This window comes from Phocoena sinus, chromosome 16 (assembly GCF_008692025.1).
Source record: "Phocoena sinus isolate mPhoSin1 chromosome 16, mPhoSin1.pri, whole genome shotgun sequence".
NCBI lineage: Eukaryota > Metazoa > Chordata > Mammalia > Artiodactyla > Phocoenidae > Phocoena > Phocoena sinus.
Genome location: NC_045778.1, coordinates 43,657,286 through 43,679,668, shown reverse-complemented (window position 1 = coordinate 43,679,668; position 22,383 = coordinate 43,657,286). Strand labels below are relative to the sequence as shown.

Below are 22,383 nucleotides of genomic sequence, written 5' to 3'. Positions count from 1 at the left end.
ACATATTGTCAAGCCCTCAGTTAATAAAATAAACAATAACTATTTCCTTTTATGTATACCAAACCCCCTACAGACTTAAAAGAGACTTCTGTTTATGTTTATAAGTGCTTTTAAAAAGTTTAATCATCTAATCTATACAACTGACTTATAATACATATGTAGTTCTAGACACCAAAGGCTTGAAACAGAATTACTTAAGTTTTCTTTACAGACAGCATTTCTAAGTAGGATATAGCATCATATTTTGAAATCTGTCTAACGTCTCTAGGTGGTTGTGTTGTTATATATGTGTACATGGGGTGGGAAGGGGTTACGGGTAAAGTTAAATTCCATTGAATAGTTATTTTCAAGCATACTTCACAAGTGACCTTCTTCATTAAGAGATGTATGGTCTGTTTTACATATATCTGTCTCTCTGGAGACTATAAATCATGCAAAGCAGCAACATTCGTATTTTAGCAAAAGCAATTTAAGAAGAGTGACATGATCAGATTCTCATTTTTGCTTTTGGTACAACTGGCAGATATACACAAGAATGGATTAAAATGGCTTCTGTGAAATTGTTCAAGGAAAAATTAACCAAGGGTATAATGTTTCCTTGGGGTAACACGATCTTTCTCTTTCTTTTCGGCTCCGATAGCTCTTAAATTTAAGTCACATATTTTTAGAATTATGTAATGGTATCCAACCAATGACAAAGTACTAGTAGAGCAAACAGTGTAAGTTTTTCAATTCATTTTTCAATTTTTTCTTAGAGAATTCTTTATGAGGTGATACAGGGGAAACTACCAATAGGTGGATTAATCCTACTTTTGAAGTTGTTTTGCTTCCTCAGTAAAAGTGTTTCTACTTGTTCTACAAATTTCACTGAGACTAATACTAAGAAGAAAAATGGTTATTTTTAAATGGTTATTTTTAAATTTAGTTTTACATAAAAAATAATTCAATAAAATTTCTAAAAAATAATTCTAAAAGAAAATCCTTTGTTATTAAAGTTTTTTTAATTTGAAACATTTTTTTTCCCTACATGATTCTAGAGCTATAACTGAGAGTGCAAAATGTTAGCAGATACAAACCCAACAAGGATGGAATAGAGGATGCCTGGCCTATCTGATGGCGGCTGAATATTCCGGTCCGATCAATGGCTTTCAATCGGTGGGGTAACAATGATGGGGTTCAATTCTTCCTGGAAAAAAAAATCAGATAGTTTGAGTTCAGCTTCATTACCTCAGAAAGAATTGACACGCAGATATTGTAGTCTGGACAGCTAGGTAACACCTGAGCCAGCAGTTAGACGCAGATTTCAAGATTTGTAGTTGAACACCATAGACTAGTTAATTTTGAATCTGAAGAAAGGACAGACATTATAATAATCTCCAAGAGTGGCCTTGCCTGTTATTGTGGAAAAAATAAAAACAAATATATTCAGAGACAACCTTAGAAAGGTAAACTGAGCTCAGAATGACTTGTATCTCTGGCATATTATCTTCAATTATTATAATTCTTAATTTTAACTGATTCTAATATCTACCCTTCTCTATATATAATACTGGACTCATCATTGCTTGGATTTGTGGTCTGTATTTTAATCGAATAATTTTATAGCATTTAGAAAGAGAACAGTTACGTTAAAATAGTAAAAACTTCACCATCAACTATAAATATATTCTAGCACTGATAATTAAGTGATTTGAAATTTTAGCAAAACTATATAATTTAATATCTAATAATTGAACTTATCAATTATTAAATTACTTTCATTGCATTTTATGTGTTGTTTACACTTAGAAACTTCTCTTTTTCAATATCTTTTTAAAAACCCACTTAATATACATTTGATATTTAAAATCTAGTATAATCTCCCTTTAACAAAAAAAATAAGATTTAGACTACATGAAAGAAAATTTGCTGCACAGTTGTCAATAACAATTGGTCAATGTCAATTTGTGGACACTGTTATTCTCATCTCATGTTTATATTGTAAGTATACTATTTCCCAGAAGCTTTGAAAACATTTAGCCAGATTCCTGTCTCTTTCTGTATGTTAACTAACAGAGAAAGGAAAAACGAATCTAACACGTTCACAATACTCTTATTTAGACACATATATACTTAACATATATTCTTAAGAGGCCAAACTACCATTTCTATTTTTCTTTGATTAGTTTTGCTTTTTTCAAGTGGCAAAAATATCAAATTGTTTGAAAAAGTGCCATACATTTTGAAATATTTTTCCTTTGTGAACATTTTTAAAATGTAGTATTAGGGTGGGTGGCATGGGTCAAGCTGATCACTTTCAACTTTTTATGTGATCATAGAAGAAACACAAGTGGAACAGTCACATATATCTTTGAAGCTTATATACTACAAAATATATGATGTCTGGTTCTTTTCAAAACCTTCCAAACAGTATTGATAATTTTCTTTTTTTTAATTTTTAAAATTTATTTTTTACTGAAGTATAGTTAATTTACAATGTTGTATTAGTTTCAGGTGTACAGCAAAGTGATTCAGTTATACACACATACAGATCTATTTTTTTTCAGATTCTCTTATAGGTTATTACAAAAATGAGTATATTTCTCTGTGCTATACAGTACGTCTTTGCTTTGATAATTTTCATCCTTAAAATGGGGGAGCAAAGAGCACACATGTGAAATACTCATACAGCCATGGCTCATGAAAATCACATCAGTTTCTGCCTGATCACTGGAACTTTATGCACATATTCAAACAAACAAACAAAAACACCTCAAGGAACTAAAAAAAATACTCTTGTTTTATTATTTCCATGCATTCCAATATGTATCCGAAAAATTTTCAGGTATATTTTTTACCTTACAAATTGTGACTGACTGTTGTATCCAAAATGTGCATTTGAATATCCTTTCAATTGCATATTTGACCTTGATATATAAGGCTTTTTTTTTTGGTCACCTTAATGTTTTAAACATATACCACTCTGCCTTACATTTAGACCCTATTAATATTGTCTCACTGAAGAAAAGTTCCTAATTTTAACATAGTCCTATACATTCCTTTCTCTTTTCATTTATACTTGGCGATTTCCTCTACCTGCACACATAATCTGACCACCTGAAGAACAGTTGATAATTTTCCCTTATCTACATCTATACAGAGACTATTGTGCTCATCCATATCAAAATTTATTGAACATTCTTGCTGACTGTACGCCTGAGTTTCCGTGCCTATAACTTTCTTGAGAGCAGGGTAAGGATGATTTATATCTGTAGCACCAGAAACGTATGGGGCACACAGACACTCAAGAACTGTTGAATAAACGGCTTCTCAGCTCCAGATTATTTAGAGTATTCTTGACCCATGGATCCTTGCCTTTCTCTCTGGGTTCCTGTGGGACATCCAAATACACACACTGACATTTGATAAGTATCTTTTTTATAACTCCCAGATCTTTGTGCTCACAAAGTTATTGCACCCAACTGGAGGGAAAAATAATGTGGCCATGGAAGTGGATCAAAATGCACAGATATGGGCTCAGAGTTTTTCATTGAGATGGCCTTTTGGGTGGCCAAAAGTAAGTAGTCTCATAAATATTCCAGTAGATTGAGTGGTGAACGTCTGTATCCTACAACAAAACATACCAACCTTGCTAGTAAGTTTTCAATAAGCTATTTAATTCCTCAGAGTTTGAATCCTAATTTTCAAAGTGAGATTAATAATATCTACATTCAATAATTAATGTGAGGATTCATCAAAGAATGTATGTAAAACAGTAAGCGTCATACTTAATATATGGAAATTATTAGTATTATCAAAATTAATATTTTTAATTGTGTAATATTGACATTAAACTTGCCTCCAAACTATAAGCAGAAAAAGAGATGGAAAATTTTAGTTTCAAGCTGGAAGCTTATTTGAAACCAGATCTTGCATATTTTCCTGAAAACATGACACTGACATGAATCTTGAAGGTTTTATTTAGGATTACAAAATTGATCAAATGTTTCAGGGAATGAAGGGGGACTATCTATCATTGCTATTTAATTTTAAACAGAGATTCCGATGTAAAACCTGCAAAGCATATTATTTAATGATTATACTTAAACACAATTTTAAATAGTGTATCAGGGAGTTGAATGTTCACTTAAAATGAACATTTCATTTTACTTTATTAAAAGGAAGCTTCAGTGATATTCCTTTTCTGTAGACTCAGACACATTACAGTTTCATATCCAATTTAAAAACTCATTCCCCACCCTTTGATTAAAGAAATTTGTGATAACTCTTTGATTTATAAATATTCTGATGAGTTATATAAATGTATCAAGCACTTGCTGTGTGCAAAGAACTCCACTAATTGTTCAAGTAGTATTAAAAAATAGGTAATAGTTCTGGAACTATGAAGGAGCTCACAGTCATGAGGATGGCGACTCAAATTACATGAACACAATTTAGAAAAAAAATTTATAAAGAAATTTATCAATAAATATTAAAAAGAGCTCTGGTAGAAAACTCATATGATCAAGTATTATGAGTGAATTAGTCAAAATAACAAGAATCAGGGGCTTCCCTGGTGGCGCAGTGGTTGAGTCCGCCTGCCGATGCAAGGGACGCAGGTTCGTGCCCCGGTCCGGGAGGATCCCACATGCCGCGGAGCAGCTGGGCCCGTGGGCCATGGCCGCTGAGCCTGCGCGTCCGGAGCCTGTGCTCCGCAACGGGAGAGGCCACGGCAGTGAGAGGCCCGCGTACCGCAAAAAAATAATAATAATAATAACAAGAATCAGAGATATTCAAACACGTGTAGCTTAAATAAAGCAAATTTTGATTCATATATCAAAGGTGAAATTAATAAAGATAAAAAATATTCCTGCATTTGATAGAGGCTGGATAGGGAGTTTAAAAACATATACACACAGGCTTCCCTGGTGGTGCAGTGGTTGAGAGTCTGCCTGCCGATGCAGGGGACACGGGTTCGTGCCCTAGTCCAGGAGGATCCCACATGCTGCGGAGCGGCTGGGCCCGTGAGCCATGGCCGCTGAGCCTGCGCGTCCGGAGACTGTGCTCCGCAACGGGAGAAGCCACAAGAGTGAGAGGCCCGCGCACCACAACAACAACAAAAAAAACATACAGACACACACACACACACACACACACACACAAAGGGGGGTTCCCTGGTGGTGCAGTGATTAAGAGTCCGCCTGACAATCCAGGAGACACGGGTTTGAGCCCTGGTCCAGGAAGACCCCCACGTCCCATGGAGCAACCAAGCCCGTGGGCCACAACTACTGAGCCTGCACTCTAGAGTCCGCGAGCCATGACTACTGAGCCCGCGTGCCTAGAGCCCGTGCTCTGCAACAAGAGAAGCCACCAAAATGAGAAACCCGAGCACCGCAACAAAGAGTAGCCCCCACTCGCTGCAACTAGAGAAAGCCCCCGTGCAGCAACAAAGACCCAATACAGCCAAGAAATAAATAAATATTAAAAACACACACACAATTGATGATAGATAGACAGATAGATAGATAGATGATAGACAGATAATCTAGGGCTACTTTGAGGAGAGTCATTAAAGTGCCTTTATAAACAGTGCAGTTTAATTTTCATATAGTTGGCAATGGAAAACTTCTACAGGTGATTAGCAAGTGTATTTTTATCATTCTGATGAAAAAAATCATCCTAGAGTGTCTTGTAGGTACAAAATGACAAAAAGAAAAAATATTTAAAATTGTACAACCCAGTAATAGCCACTGTTAATATTTTGAGATATTTTCTATCGGTATTTATCTTCTATGTATCATCTATCTACCTGTTTACACAGTGATATTTCACCACTTTGCATATATAAATTTTGTTGATTATTTTTACCTCACATATTATAACCACTGTTCTAAGTCAATGCATCTGCTTTTCAAAAAAACAATTTGCAATAACGTGCAACCTCCACTAATGTTATAATGTTAGTTGTACTTTTTTTTTTTTTGCGGTACGCGGGCCTCTCACTGTTGTAGCCTCTCCCGTTGCGTAGCACAGGCTCCGGACACGCAGGCTCAGTGGCCATGGCTCACGGGCCCAGCCGCTCCGCGGCATGTGGGATCTTCCTGGACCGGCGAACGAACCCGTGTCCCCTGCACCAGCAGGCGGACTCTCAACCACTGCGCCACCAGGGAAGCCCAGTTGTACATTTAGGATGTTTATATTGTTTAATAACAGTTATAATGTATTCATTACTGTGCTGTGTCTTTAATTATATTCCTAGGTTAAACTCCTGGATGTGGAACTTCTGGATCAAGAAATGAGAGCATGTTGAACTCTTTCAGACAAATTGCCAGATGGCTTTCCAGAAAGATTGCAATGATTTCCTCCTCAGTAGTGTGTGTTTATAACAGCACATACTTGTCGATACTGAGGGTGATATATATCTGAAATACTGTTAATAAAGTTAAATTTCTTTGATTGATAGCATAATTTATTTGATGTATTTATCTGTGTTTCTTCTGTTCATTTACCTTGTCTATTTTCTTTTTTAAATTTGGTATTTTAAAATTTTATTTCCACGGCATATGTGAATAGCACAAAAATCAACACTTTGTATTTTCAGTATGTTGTTTGCCTTTTAATATTTGTTTTTGAGATCTAGAAGCTTGGCGTTTTTATGTATTGAAATATATCCCTTTTTCCCTTTTTGATTTCTGCTTAGTCTTTCATCCTCTGAAAGTCATATAAATGCTGAATTGTATTTACTTTCAGTTATTATGGTTTCAACATTTTAAATTTAATTCTTCAGTCTATCAAGACATCTGAATAGTAAAGACAATATTCACGAAACTGTGGCTGGAATTTTAACCTATTTTTTTTTTAACAGAAGTGAAACCAGTTTTAAAAACTCTTTGCTTTCCCCCTTTTCTGTCTTAAATAGACATCTGTATAACATTTAATCGCCTTTGAAAACCTATTGATCCTATGTTTCTCTCATATTCTATTACACTGCTTTAATATCTTAATTTATCCATGTCTGTAATAATTTAAAATAGAAATTGAGAGTTCCTCTATTATATAAGGATGAGGTTTAAAATTGTGTGTGTGTGTGTGTGTGTACGTGTGAAAACTAGATATTGGAAAGACACACAGTGATTTAAAATAAGGAATTAGGCTCCAAATAATCTAGATTTACAGAAAAGTAGCAACAAAATTGACGGAGACAAAGATGATAAAATGCCAAACAAGAAAATGCCATCTAATTGCATTGGTTAATGTCTCAAATTTGTCACGAATCTTCTTCCCAGTCCCAAACACACACACACACACACACACACACACACACACACACACACACAAAATTGTTGCTCCTGTTAATGAAATTTGAGAATTGAGAACTACACTATAATTTTTTTCATGTTACATTTCCTTTAAGAATTATTTTATATTCCTGCATTCAGTTACAATATATATACGTACATATGTGTATATACATTTGTAAATATTAAAGTTTTCTTGGTTTAGATTCTGTTTTATTGGTTTTAACACTCATGTCTAAATACTTATATCATGATTTACTTATTTTTAAATTCTTTATTTTTATTCAACAGTCAACTGAAATATGTCCTTGAATGTTTTTTTCAGTAAGAAAATATGAGTACTTGTATATATGAGAATGTAAATGGGTTTATACCTGAATGAAAATTTGACCAAATATTAGGTTCTCTATTTCACAAACTTTTCCTCTATTTACAAACTTTCCTCCATTGTCTTCCAGTTTTGTTTCTATGGAGCAGAAATCTGAGCTCTACCTAATATGTGGTTCCTTTATGTTTTTTTCTTCATTGGTCTTGTAGAAATTTGCTTTTATCTGGAAATAAAATAATATACCAGAATTTTCTGAGTAAAGGCTATCAAATTTTACTGCACTTTGCTTTACTGTATTTCACAGATACTGCATTTTTTACAAATTGAAAGTTTGTAGCAACCCTGTGTCAAGCAAGTCTATCAGCATGCACCATTTTTCCAAAAGCATTTGTTCACTTTGTGTCTCTGTGTCACACTCTGGTAATTCTCACAGTATTTCAGACATTTTTGTCATCATTATGTTTGTTACAGTGATCTTTGAGGTTACTATTACAATTGTTTTGAAGCACCAGGAACTGTGCCCCTATAACAGATGGCGAACTTAATAAATGTCATGTGTGTTCTGACCACTCCACAACTGGCTGTTCTCCCATCTTTCTCCCTCACCTTGGGCCTCCCAAGTCTCTGAGACACAACATTGTTGAAATTAGGCCAGCTAATAACCCTACAATGGTTTCTAAGTGTTCAAGTGAAAGGAAGAGTAGTAGTCTCTCACTTTAAAACAAAAGCTAGAAATGATTATACTTAGTGAGGGATGAAAGCAAGCCTTCTTCAGACAGTTAGCCATGCTGTGAATGCAAAGGAAAAGTTCTTGAAGGAAATTAAAAGTGCTAATCCAGTGAACACACAAATGATAAGAAAGCAAAACAGCCTTATTGCTGATATGGAGAAAGTTTTAGTGGTCTGGATAGAAAATAAACCAGCTACAACAAATGAGGAGTTGCTTCTTATGGATAAGCAAAGGAAGTGGTTTCTTAAGATGGAATCTACTCCTGGTGAAGACGGTGTGAAGACTATTGAAATAACAACAAAGGATTTAGAATATTACATAAATAAGTTGAAAAACAGCAGCAGTGTTTGAGAGGATTGGCTCCAATTTTGAAAGAAGTTCTACTGTGGTTAAAATGCTATCAAATGGTGTTGCTTGCTACAGAGAAATAGTTCCTGAAAGGAAGAGTCAATCGATGCAGCAAACTTCACTCTTGTCTTATTATTAAAAATTGTGACAGTCACCCTAACCTTCAGGAACTACCACCCAGTCAGTCAGCAGCCATCAACATCAAGGCGAGGCTTTCTACCAGCAAAAAGATTACAACTCCCTGAAGCGTCAGATAATGGTTAGCACTGGTTAGCAATAAAGTATTTTTTAATTAAGGAATGTACACTGTTTTTGTAGACACAATACTATTGCACATTTAATAGACTACAGTATAGTGTAAACATAACTTGTAAATGAACCGGAAAACCAAAAAATTCATGCAACTCGCTTTATTATGATATATGTTTTGTTATGGAACCAAACCCACAATGTCTCCGTGGTATCTTAACTGCGTTTCATGCTTTGAAAACTTTCAATCTGCAAACATGGATACTTAATAAAATCCTGGAGGTTTTTTTTTCTTTATTTCTACTGTATCTTTGTTATTGTACTTGCTTACTTTACCTGGTTTTTTTATCAACACAAATTGATTATATTTTTATTTGGCCACCTGATCTTTATTTTCTTATTCTCCTTGTTAATTCCTCTGTAGTCTGGAAGATTTCTCAAACATAATGAAGAGTACTGTAAGATGGTTAGAGTATTCTTTTATTAACTAGGAAAATACAGACTGTGTCTTGCCTCTCAATTTAGCTAGCTTCTGTGAGCTTCACCCTGTATTGGCTTATAAAATAGAGTAATATTACATCTTTTACTATGAGGCTTGATAATTAACTGAAGAAATGCTCGTAAAATACCTATCACAATCCTCCCAGCAAGTTTTAAATATTAGGTATTATGTTATTAACAATATTACATATTTTGTTTTCTGCATCTTCAGCTGTATATTTTGTCTTTAATTTCTTTAGTTTTATTATTTCAGTTCTGTTCTCTTCTCTGTCAGTATCTTTATTTCACCTTTAATCTCATTTTATATATTTCATTCTTTATTAAGTTTTATTTGAAATCCAAACTTTTAAATAAATAACTTGTAATAACTTAAATAACTTCTAATACCTCTTCTTAATAACTTTTTTCTTTTTATCTTGAATATAAACTATTCTTCTCCTCTAATGTTGCAGGATCTTTCATGGGATTCACATGTGTTTGAACCAGTGTATTGATTGATTGATGCCTTTGTGACTGTAAAGTTCCCATATTTCTGTGATGGGAACCTGAATCTCTATTTTTATCCCTGTCTGTAGTTTTTTTCACTCTCTCTTTCAAGACAGTAGCAGTCTTATAGTCATCCTGGCACAAATCTGACTTAGAGTCCTTGCTTCCAGTGTTGATGCCACTTTTCATTTCTTTTTATGTCTCTATAAGTATTTCAGTATGGCCATGGGCAAAGATAAATCAGGTACCCAAAGCTACCTGCCATTTCAATCCAGACCTTTCTACTATAGGTTTATGAGCAGGAAAATGACAAGATAAAGAGGTGTTAGAAAAAACTTTGTTTTCACCTGTGAATAAGTCTGACACTTTGAGAGAAAGCCTTCTTCTGTAACTTTCCAAATAGAAATGTAATTGTTCTTTCCTCACTGTCATCATGACTACAGTTTTAACCTGCCATAGACTATTGCTTGGAACTCTCACCTTCCTAGTTCATCATGCATTACAGAGCAGTGCAGTCCAGAGGAAAGCATGCTGCCATCAAAGCTAGAAAGACCAATGTCTGAAACTGTGGTGCAAAATGTAACATGAATACTTACTCTTTCTGAAATTCAGCCTTCTAAGTGTATAATAGTAACATTAATTTACATCAAATTATGTCAATTAATGTCATATCAATTTAATCTCAGACCTTCTCTCGGCTTAAAAGAGAAAGTAACTTTTGCTGTCCTTTTAGTGACTGTCCCAGGCTAACATTAAATAAGTATTAGTTTTTAAATGTCTTATTGTTTATGCATCAGGATTTCTTCCTGATGTAGAATATAATACCTCTCAGAGAAGGACCATTACTATTTCTTTCATTGTTAGTGCCTTAATTTGTGTCTTCCACATTGCAGATACTCAAGTACCATTTACTCAATGAGAAAACTAAGTGTTTGGCTATTGAAAGAATTCTGGGAGTAAAATAATTACAGCAAAATAAATCTAATAGGAAAATCCAAAGAAAGAGACAAACCTTAGGAAAAAAGTGACTGGTGATAAATTTTTTGGGGGTTGGGTTTACTGGAGAAAAATGAATTTTAAATTCATAATTCAGAGCTAGAAAAAAAAAGAATTTTAAAAAAATTAAGTGGAATTAATTTAGTGTTTTTATATTAATTTTTAGATATCGATTAGACCTTTATATAAGAATATGAAAATAATTATTGCATTTTCCTGCATCTTTTTGAATATGTCTTATAATACTAAACTAACACAATGTAGCCTTTACAGTCAGCATATTAATATACTACTACTACTAGTAATAATAATAATAAATTTCACTAAGCATATTGACTGGCACATTGTAGATGATTTGTGAACACTGCGAATTATTAGAATTTTGTGGCAGCAGAGAATCAACCCCTTTATTGTTTGATAATTCTATAATATATAATGCACAGTACACACCATATAATAATTGTTCCACAACATACACTCTTCTGATGTATGAAGTAATAGCATTTTTACAGTGTCATTGATGGAATCATTTCTGAACTTTGCCACAAATATGAACAATGATATATAGCAGCATTTAACTTCTGTGTTTATTCCCCTTGTTTTCAAATTCTACTGTTAAAGATGCTATTGTGAATTTGAAGTTGTAATGGAAACTCAGATTTCAATCAAAAAGAATTTCATAATCAGATGTTTCTAAGAAGATGGATATATTTTCTGTAGAACATTTATTATTAAGTATAATAATTTACAGCATTAGTTAGACATTTGAGCCCTAAATATTCTTTTCTACGAGCTATTGTCAAATGTTCTCAAGAACATCAATAACTATTTTATTAATTAAAAACAGAAATATTAATGAATTATTTTTGTTGTCTTGTAGATCTGGACCAATGAAGAAGTATTAGTGGTTAGTGGCTTGATTTTATATATTTTTATTGAAATAATTTTGTCACTTTACCATCTTTATATTAAAATATGCATAATTAAATTATGTTTCAAATTAAATGATATAAATAAATTTTCCTTTTCATAACTGGTTAGAAAAATATTGTTTTAGTGCTTCTTAACCTGGATTTTAGATATGAAATACTGTATTTTTAATTTAATAGACCATACAGACATTTAATACTAGCTAGAGAAAAAGATGTTAATGGTATTTTCCAGTTATATTTAATCTGATATATTGAAATTGTTAAACATAGAATCCATTGGTGTATAAGTTTACGAAATGTATACTAGTAGTAATTATACCCACATTTCATTTTGCTTTGTACAAACATTCCTGAAATTAATAAAATGGATAATATAAATTAGTAATTTTGGATATCCAGTATCTATCTATCTATCTACCTATAAAAATATCCCAGGCATTGAAAAGACTGAACTTATACTACTTGATGTTGATTTGGAAAACAAAATACCTTAAACTTTTGATCTGTTTCTTGTTATTGAAAGTTGGGTGAAGAAAAAGAAGCATCTCTTGTTAACAAAAATACCCACCGTTTCACCCCAAGTTTATTCTGCATGACTTAACTGGCAAGGAGAAGAACTTGTAAAGCTATGCAAGTCTCCTCTTGACAAATAGAAAATGTATAAAAGAACACTAAAATGGAAATGTACACCAGAATACACTAGTACAATAAGGTTCTTTAAAAAAAGAAAGTTTCTAATGCTTTATAAATGTTCATCTTTTGATAGATAGGCCTGGTGGGGTTATGTTTGCCTCACTGAATAGTATATGACACTTGGCAGAACATGTATAAGAACAGCCTAGAGCATGATTTCCCATGTGCTCTTACCCAACTCCCACAGATACTGTCTGACTCACAAACAGAATGGGAGCTTCCCCCCAAACTAAACCATTGCTGACCTTTAAATCCTCAGCATACTGAAGGACTCCGGAAGAATTTGGCTCTTTTTGTGGAAGCACAAACTGAAACATTTAGTTTTAATGTTTGAAAAAGTATGACCTGGGCCTGTTTTCAGACTTCTATTTTGTCCTTGCAATAAAGACTACTACTTTAAACCACAACACGGGAGCTGTTGATAACTCTGGATGCTGATGCCTGCAGGGCACTGATAGATGATTCATAAATCTTTTCCAAATGGCGTTCTTGATATTTGCCCACTGGGTCTCTGGAAGCATTCACTAAACTTTTCAATTTTGCTTCAGAAGTTCAACGTAATAGTTTTTTCTCTCCCATTCCTGCTTTGGTAGCAAGTATGTCTTCCACGTAGGATGTACTTATTTCCTACTATTGAAATTTTTCAAAGTGTGATACCATCACACTTGCATAAGAAGTGTTTGATAAAAAGAAAAATCACAGTTGTTGGCTATGACCTCAGAAAACAAATATAATCATGATGTGTGAGGACAGCTTTAGGTAATCTGCATTTTGAAAAAGCTCCTCAGGAAATTTTTATGTACAATAAAGATATATGCAAAAAACTTTGTACTCTTCTAACCCTTTCTGACAATTTCCCCCACTTCCAGACCTGTATTTCTTTCTCCATACTCTAAAAAAGAGAGATGGGCAATGTCTTAATGGATGTAGCAACTGCATGTTACTTCCTTTGTAACTTTACTGAGACAACTCCTTATATTACATTTAAGCCTACATCGTACTGGCCAACTCTCATGACTTAGGACATCCTTAGTTGTTCTTTTGATTCCTATTGTTGAAAACTATGATTGTACACTTGTGATAAAATGTTTCTAAATAACAAAATCTGAACAACTGGGCAGCCCACTTTCAGAATCCTATTGCTAAGTTTACACCCAAAAATACCAGTCAAAAGTAAAGTATTCAAACTAGTAGAAAGGTAGTGTAAGACATTCACAGACACATTCAACTTAACTGAATGTATATGTTATGTTTCAACTGATTTCAGTTAACTACTGAACAAGCACAACTACAAGTAGCCTGGTAATTAAATATGGGGAAAAAGTGGAGTTTCAAACGGAAACGCATTTGCACTATCCAACAATGATGTAATAAAGAACAAGGAAATTAATAATGAAGTACTTTTTTTAAGAAAAGGGGAACCAGATGGTCAGCTTTGTCTACTTAGAAAATATTTGATATAGCTTATACTAATCAATTAACCTGCAGTTACATACTGAAAGAAAGTAAAAAAGATGGGAAGTAGAATAAAATTTATTGATATTCTACTTGTGCCTGATTCTATATATTTAATTGTCAGAACACCACTGTTATAAAATCTGTCAAAAGCCTTGACAAGTGGTATAGTTGGAATCAAAATCTGACTCTAAAGCCTTGCTTTTTGGAGCTCTTTGATTTTCCAGCATTATGTGGGTAAGGCCACTGTTTCTGGTCCTCCCGTACCTGTCCGACCACACTTCCCACTACTGTATTTCTCAGTCCCTGAACTCGAGCACATCTGGCTTTATTCTTCTGATTTTTCTACAAAATTTTTTATTGACAAAATTCAATATATAATAATAAGAGTACTTTTAGTAATATACGTCTACTAAGGAGGAGAATGGAATTCTTTTTAGGGGGAAGATAAGGTTTTGCTTAATTGGAGCTTAAAGTTAGTGTTCTCCATCATCAAATAGATTGCAAATGTTTATCTGTAAAAACCATTCTTTTCTCATGATCCTAACGAAAACAAACATCTGTCCAGATTTGGTCTGTGGGTCATGGTTTGCAACCCATGGCTCAATTCCTGAAGTCTATATTCTGAAGGATAGGATTCAAAGGTTTTCCAAGATTTGGCTACAATTTACTACCTTTCCATCCTATTTCCCACTACTTCCATTACATAATACTCTAGTCAAACTAAAATACTTATCATTCACTGTAAACCACCTACATTTCCCCAGATTCACCCCTTTATTCATGCTGTTCCCAACATGAGCTCTCAATATCAAAGTAGTGCCAGGTTCTGCTCAAATGACACCTTCAGTTTATTCCTGAAACTCCAGTTGGAATTGACCCTTTATTCCTTTGAAAACTCACAGGACAGGTGTTGCCAGTTTCAGATCACTTGTACATGTTTTATTTCTCGTACTAGACTCAGATTCTAGAGCACAAGTACTATGGCTTGTTCATTCTGGTATTTCTCGCAGTATATAGCATGAACAGATGTTCAAGAGAAAATTGTAGAATTCAAGATTGAACACAGAGGGAGAATGATTCATGTTAAGCTTCCTGCTAATGCTCTATTCTGAGCTGCTTCCCCCTCCCCTGTTTCACTTCCAATCCACTTGTAACTAGCTCCCTGTATTAAATTCCTTCGATTTATTCACATGACATGAGCTGTTTCTCTGACAGATATAATTAATATAAGTGCATATAAGCCACAAGAATTAATGCCACTCAATCATCCATAAAAGTACAAGGAAGGAGAGCACTGAAACTAAAAAGTTCCTGAAGCAGTAAGTTAGATCTGAGTTTTCCACATTTTTTATTCCTCTTATAAAAATGTGCCAAACTGTTCTGTTTCCAGTGTTTTTACATTTGCTATTTCTTTAGCCTTCCATCTCATGACTCAGGTCTCAACTCAAATGCCCCTTCCTCAGGGAAGCCTTCCCCTGACCACTCTAGCTAACAAAACCCCTTCATTCATTTGCATTCATATTACTCACTATACATTGCATTTACCATATTATGTATCAGTGCCTGAAATTATTTATTGAACTTTTAATTTTCTGTCTAGTACTGAAAACACTGTCTTGAAATAAAAGTCTCTCTCATTCCCTCTCCCTCCCTCCCTCCCTCCCTCCCTCTCCCTTCCTCCCTCTGTCTCTGTCTCTCTCTGTCTCTCTCTGTCTCTGTCTCTCTCTCTCTCTCTTCTCTCTCTCTCTGTCTCTCCCCCCTCTCACTCTCGCCCTCACTCTCTCTTCTCTCTCTCTCTGTCTCTCCCCCCTCTCACTCTCGCCCTCACTCTCTTTCTGATGATAGAGAGATAGATAGATGATAGATAGATAGAATGTACCTATCTATAACTAATGAACTGAATATTTTTTGAGTGAAAAAAATAAGGCTTTTCTTGTTAAGGAGCTTAAAATATAACTGTAAGACAAGATCAGTTACTATACAGTACACCTAACAATTAAAAGCAGTGCATACTGTGTGGAACTTTCTACTAAATTATTCAGAAGGCAGAGGTTGGTGATATCTATGAACCTAAGGAATGTGAATATTACTTATTTTTGCAGAGTGTTACAGCCTATCATATATTTTATTTTATTTGAGTTTCACAGAAGCAGTGTGATATACAGCAAATTAGCCAATATTTTTACAGAGAGGTTAAAGGATATTAAATGCACAAATCCAACAGTAAAATACGGCTCCCTAAAGAAGATAGAACTTGTGGAAGATATTACCTCCTTTTGTTTATTTTTCAGAAATATAGAAATACTCAATTGGGAAAAGTACGTCAAATGAGGAGCTAAAAATAAAAAACCTGCTACTATTAGGACATGTATGATATTTTTTGATATTTAGTTTGTTAAAAACATCATAGATTTATTTCCTAAAATAAGAAATTTGTTTTTATATGTATAGGAGTTTATACAGATATTCTTTCAGTATATTCCAGTAAATCAATGGAGCTAGAGTAAGATGTCATATAAATATGTTTAGCCACTGGTTTCAAATAAAGTTATACAATGGAAACATCTGTTTTCAAGAAACATACTTGTGAAACTAACATCACGTGGACGAAATTTATATTTGCCCATTTTATATGTACAGATAATCAATTAAAAGGTGTTGAAAATGGCTTCTATATGCATAGTTCTGTGCATGAGGCCTGGCCCAGAACTGACCTATTAGATGGCATCTGTTCAGAGCCTAGAGATGAAAACAATCTCAGATGTTTCACATGTAAAGGATAATTGGTAAACTGGTAAATTCACAATCTCTCAATGATTCTTTTCTTTTTTGGGGGACATCCTCCTGTGGTCTGATTTTTACCCAATATTCCAGAGCCATTTCTGCCAGTGATGAAAAACTAGAGATGTGGTTGCTTAGATACAACAAATCCTGTATAGCCAAGGGGAATCTGAAGGTCAAAGAGTGAATTAGATTGATGTGTTGCTCTTGTTTGAAAGCAGAATTTGTTTTGCTGATGAAGTAGGAAAATATGGACAGCCAAGGAAACAAAGATACACTATTTTTGCTATAGAATGAAATTCACCAAAAATAATAGATCAGGAAAAGAAATAGTGGCTACTATATAGTAATAATCCACTTAGAATTGAGAGACTGTGAACCGAAACATTTACTATTTCTTCCGCCAAAATGGGTCGAGTGACAGTTTCAACTGAGGAAAAATCCCACACTAACCATAAATATAAATAACTGCTCAAGGTCAAGCAGAATGACATAACACTGGCTTAGGGGCAAAGCTAGAAATACAGTGGAGCTAAGTGCTGAGCTCACTACATAAAAACAACCTTTGTGTAAAAAGGTATCTCCTTAAATCTATTTTTGAAACACCTGTTTATGCACTTAATTTTTTCTAACAAAATAAAATAACTTGATAATAAGAAATAAAGACAATAAAATAATAACCAGTATGAATAAAGTCTCAATAGGGACAATATTTTTCAATAACTCTGATAGCCATACTTCTCCAAAAATCTTGTCTAGCAAATACTATTATGAAACACTAATTTTAATGCTAAAGCTCACAATACAAAATCTTGATATAAAACTAAAACCTTTTTTATTTTCTATTTAGCATTTGTGTTTCTTATTTCGACTTGAAATAAGAAATGTGTGCGCTCTAACATGAGCAAATTAAAATGACACTTTCTTTTGCCATGTATTCTTTAAAGCTTTCTTATTCACTTTCAATCTTATAAAATGTATGTATTATAGAAAACCTTCTTGAAAAATTATACAACTTAAGCATTTGAGAAAACAGTGACCTAGAATTACTTAAAAGTAATCTTCACCATAATGGAATGCTGCAGGAGGACTGGAAGTTTCACTTTTAGAAAATAACAAATTGCACGGCTTTTTAATAGGCCTTGACAAAATAGGCCACAGCCCTGGAAAGAAAATTACTTTCAACATTGACCCTCTTGCCAATGTACTGAATTCCTCTGCTTGCCCCTATCAGAGGTTGCCTAAGATTTAGCTGGAGCTGTGTCCTGAGAGACCTGAAAGGGATCAGAATCAGAATGTACCTTGTTTGTGGTGGCAGCATAAGGAGATGAGAAGAAATTATCATGGATGGTATAGGAGAGTCAAATCAAAGCAAGTGTGTAGTGAGTGTAACCAATTTCAACTAGGCTATATCGGGAGAGTAGTGGTCACACAAAGTCAAATGAGATAGAGACAGAGAGGAGATGAGAAGCAGTAGAAAGCCAGCAGAGAGGCAGCAGCATGGAGCAGTCCCTGAGTAAATTTCAGCAATGTTTAATTGTAATCCTTATGATTTTCCACTACTGTGGTGGGCCATTTAAATAAGCCAAAGTGATATGGACAAGGACATTGCTATATATTGATTCTTCTTTGGGTGTTTCCTGAAACCTAGAGAACTCTGTAGGATATAGACTCAATTTAGTTCTAGAAACTCATTCTCTGTGTTGCTTTCTTGTAAACTCTTTACCACTTTCAGAAATCCCTGGGCCAAGGGGTAATGAACTTAACAACAAAAAAGTCTCAGTCCTTCCAGAAGAGAGATCAAGGAAATGGAAATGATGATTCCTTCTGTATAAAATATAAATGACTTTAATCTAGACTAAAATAAAAAAAAAAAACTTTCCTAAGAATTGTAAAGATTAAGATGGAGTTTTTTATGATAGTGTCAGGAGCATGGCTGCTCATTTTATGCCACTAGAAGTAAGGGAGATTGTAGGAAAGAAAGAAACCATGAACTTTATTTTGAAGAATCATTACTTACATAGTGAGAGTACTGATGTTTATAAGTAATATAAAATCACAATATACTTTTAAACAAATACTGAAGAATAAAATAATATTTTAAAATACAATGAATACCAGATTGTCATATATTAGATTAACTGTAAAAATTAATTATAGTTTTGTCACTACTATGATTTACATACATGCCCCTTCCTAGGAAAGATGGTAGAAAGCCATTTTTTTTAAATATTCAATTTGTACACAGCCAAGGGTTACCAAAATAAGGTCACTGCACTCATTAATTTTGGTAGTTTTTTATTTAATATAATATTTTGGATATTCAGGTATACCATAATACCATTACCAATATTTAGCTCTCTCTTCTCAATGGTTAGAAGAATTATTTTAATTCTTTTTATCTTAGTAAATTCATATGAACATCCAAAACATTTGTAACAATCGTTTTAATGGGCATCTCTGTGTTGATTCTTATGTTCTTATGTTTTTAAATGGTTTAGGCTTTATTGTTTACAATGATTTCTACTGTTGGTTTTGACAGATAACCTTCATAATATTTAAGCAGTTATTTTACTTATGAGCATGCTTTCTATCTAAATGTTGACTATTAATTGGTCTTAAACTTTTTAGGGACACAACATCTACAAAATATTTGTAAACCATTTAGAGAAAAACTATAAAGAAATGCAACTTTAGAAGGAAATGCAGCTCACTACATACAGAATAGAAAATCTATGAGATCTTACCTACATTAGGTTAACCATTAGCTATCAAAAAGGTAGAGAGATTTTCAATTACATTAACACTTTAAACATCTGTATAAAAAAGATATTAATACAATTAGTGTATTAGTGAATAACATAGATTATGGAAATATACTGCCATCTATCAGAATAAAGCCTAATACCTAAAATAATACTAATATAAGCTTAATAATAATAATACTGCTTCAAATAGATAAGAAAAAGAAAATGACCAATTGGGAAAATTGACAAAATTATGAATAGACAAATCACAGATGGGTTAATCATATGACCTATAAACATTTGAAAAAATGTTCAGATTCATTAGATTTTTGAATGTAATGAAGGAAACTATTTTAAAAAATGTATTTGACCAATACCTCAGGATCTTTAGATATTTCCAACTGGTATTTTCTGAAAAGAAAAGTAAAATACCTAAAAAGGTGTATATACTATTTCTATTCTGAAGAAACACATACATACACATACTAAACATTTTATTATGTAAGTATTAAGAATTGAATGTTAGAGTACATATCAGTCAGTGTTGGGGGAAGAGAAGAAAGAAGGAGTACAGAAAGCAAAGAGGGAAAATAAGCACAAAAAAAGATTTCTATGAATAAAACAGCAGGTATGAGTATGTGGGAAATTATCTAACTTTATTTGCAGAAATAAATGAATTTAAAAATAGCTATCACTATATGGTAGGATGTGAAGAAATTTTTATTTCCTTCCTTATAACTGAATACAATAAGTATAATTTTAATAAAAAACAAATAACAGTATTTATTTTCTCAAATAAATCAAAGTTATTTACCCACTATCTTCTTCATGGATCTTAAGAACCCATATGCCAATGACAGTAAAGCATGCCTTCCCCTTCTCATTACCCTGGCCTTTATCTAACGTCTTTGGGTAGGGAGAAAAATGGTGAAAAGTGATTCTTCTCATATAGACAAGAGGCAGATAAATACTTTGCATGGTCTGGGTCTTAGAAACAGACTGAGATTTTTTCACATTGTTTATTGTTGTATTTAGCATGGTATTCAACTGGTCAGAATGTTGATACTGGCTTGAGAACCGTTCCTACATTTATCCTGTCAGGATGCTGGGTGTTGAAAACAAACCCCACTCAACTGAGCCACAAGCCACGGAGACCACTGATTTATGTTTTTCAATGCTGTCAATCTAGTGAAAAATCAAAGGAGGTGGAGGTGGCATGGGAAATTAGTGTCACTGATATTTTTTTCTTCTTTCTTATCTATAAATCTAATAAATACCCTGTATTGGTTAAGTTAATGTTCACTGCTATAAAAGATGAATATCCAAATTTCTGTGGCCCAGTATAATAGATGCTAATTTCTCACTCAGGGAAAGTGTAAGGTCTCATTCAATGACTCAGGCTGATGGAGGTTCTCTCATTTTCTATTCGTAGTTTCCCAGACCATGCTAGGGGGAGAATGGAATATTTTATAGGAGATTTTACACAAGAGAGGGAATTTAGCTCCTAAAACTGAGTTCCTGATTCACTCACTGAATAAACACTTCTTGGAATCTAGCACACTTATTACTGGCCTGGAAGTTAGGATACAAGAAAAATCTTTAACATATGGCCCAGCTTCTCAGCACTTATGTTCTATAGAGTGAGAGAGTTATGAAGACCACTGATTCTGTCTTGTGGTCAAGGGCATCTTCATTGATTAAGCTATTCCTTGATTAATAGTATCTTCCAAAAACTAGTATGGGAAGAATGTCTGTGACTTATTTTTTAAGGGTATTTCCTCACCTGCTTTGGCTACAATAGCATACTTGACACTTTCTCTATTCCCAAGATCCTTAGAACATAACCTGCACTAAATCTGAGTACCTCTCAGTAATTTTTCTTATTCTAGCAAGAATAGCTGCATTCTCTCAATACCATAATGATGAAAAAGTGAGCAACTGGAAATTTAATTTGGAGTATATGTAAGAAACATTCAATTAGTTCAAGTTGTTAAACAGCATAAGTTCAGCTTTCAGTGAAGGTGAACTAATGAAGATGAATGAGAAACTGAAAGAAAACAATTCAATATGTGTTTTTTGAGAAACAATATTATTAAAAAGCATGTGTTTTCTACTGAACAAAAGCAACTGACCTTTTCCTCAAACTGACAGTGAGGTGTATCAAAACAGCTTTGGAAAGAACAATGAATACCGTTTAATGAATCAGAGAGAAGAGGGTATAGCATACTTTATTCTGGCAATAATATTCTAGGCACTGAAAGTTTTAAAAAAAGATGAAAAGAATTGCATAGGTATCTGATCATGGTGTTTATTAAAATTGCTTTCTCTATATATGTCAAGCTTTATAGAATTGTCTCCAACAGAATAACTTTGGTGAAAGCCGTGTGAAATGCATTATGAAATATGATTGTTCACTTGGTATGCAGGTATAATCTCATATGCAATTCAGGCAAAAGTGAGGAATTCAATTGAAAGTTCCATTTTTTATAATTTGATGATTGTGATTAAAGAACCATAAAAATTTTCTCTTTGACATTTCATTTTTCCTTCACAAAAGCAGACTACTACAATTTCTATAGTTTTCTTTCCTCTTAACTATGGGGTTACATATCAATGTTGGGTTTCATTTTTTTAGGGATAAGAAACCTATAATCAACTACTTCTGGAGAACCACTTTATCAAGACCTATAAATATATTAAAAGTTCAATATGTTCTATAGAGATTTTTAAATGATATGTATAATAAATTTGGGAATGATCATTTTTATGATTATAACTGTAATTTTAAAATATGTCACCTAAAGTGATTTATTGTACATTTTGTCTTAGAAATGTTCATTCTGTCTTTGAATTCTTT

The 22,383-nt window shown here is 33.5% G+C and overlaps 1 protein-coding gene across 1 annotated transcript in view; it reads right to left on the bottom strand.

Moving 5' to 3' along the window:
• The window catches only part of PCDH15 (protocadherin related 15), a 743,572-nt gene that overhangs the window by 348,152 nt on the left and 373,037 nt on the right, over window positions 1–22,383 (bottom strand). The window contains 1 exon segment of the mRNA XM_032608284.1: window positions 1,082–1,186. Within this exon segment, the coding sequence (XP_032464175.1) occupies window positions 1,082–1,186 (105 nt within the window).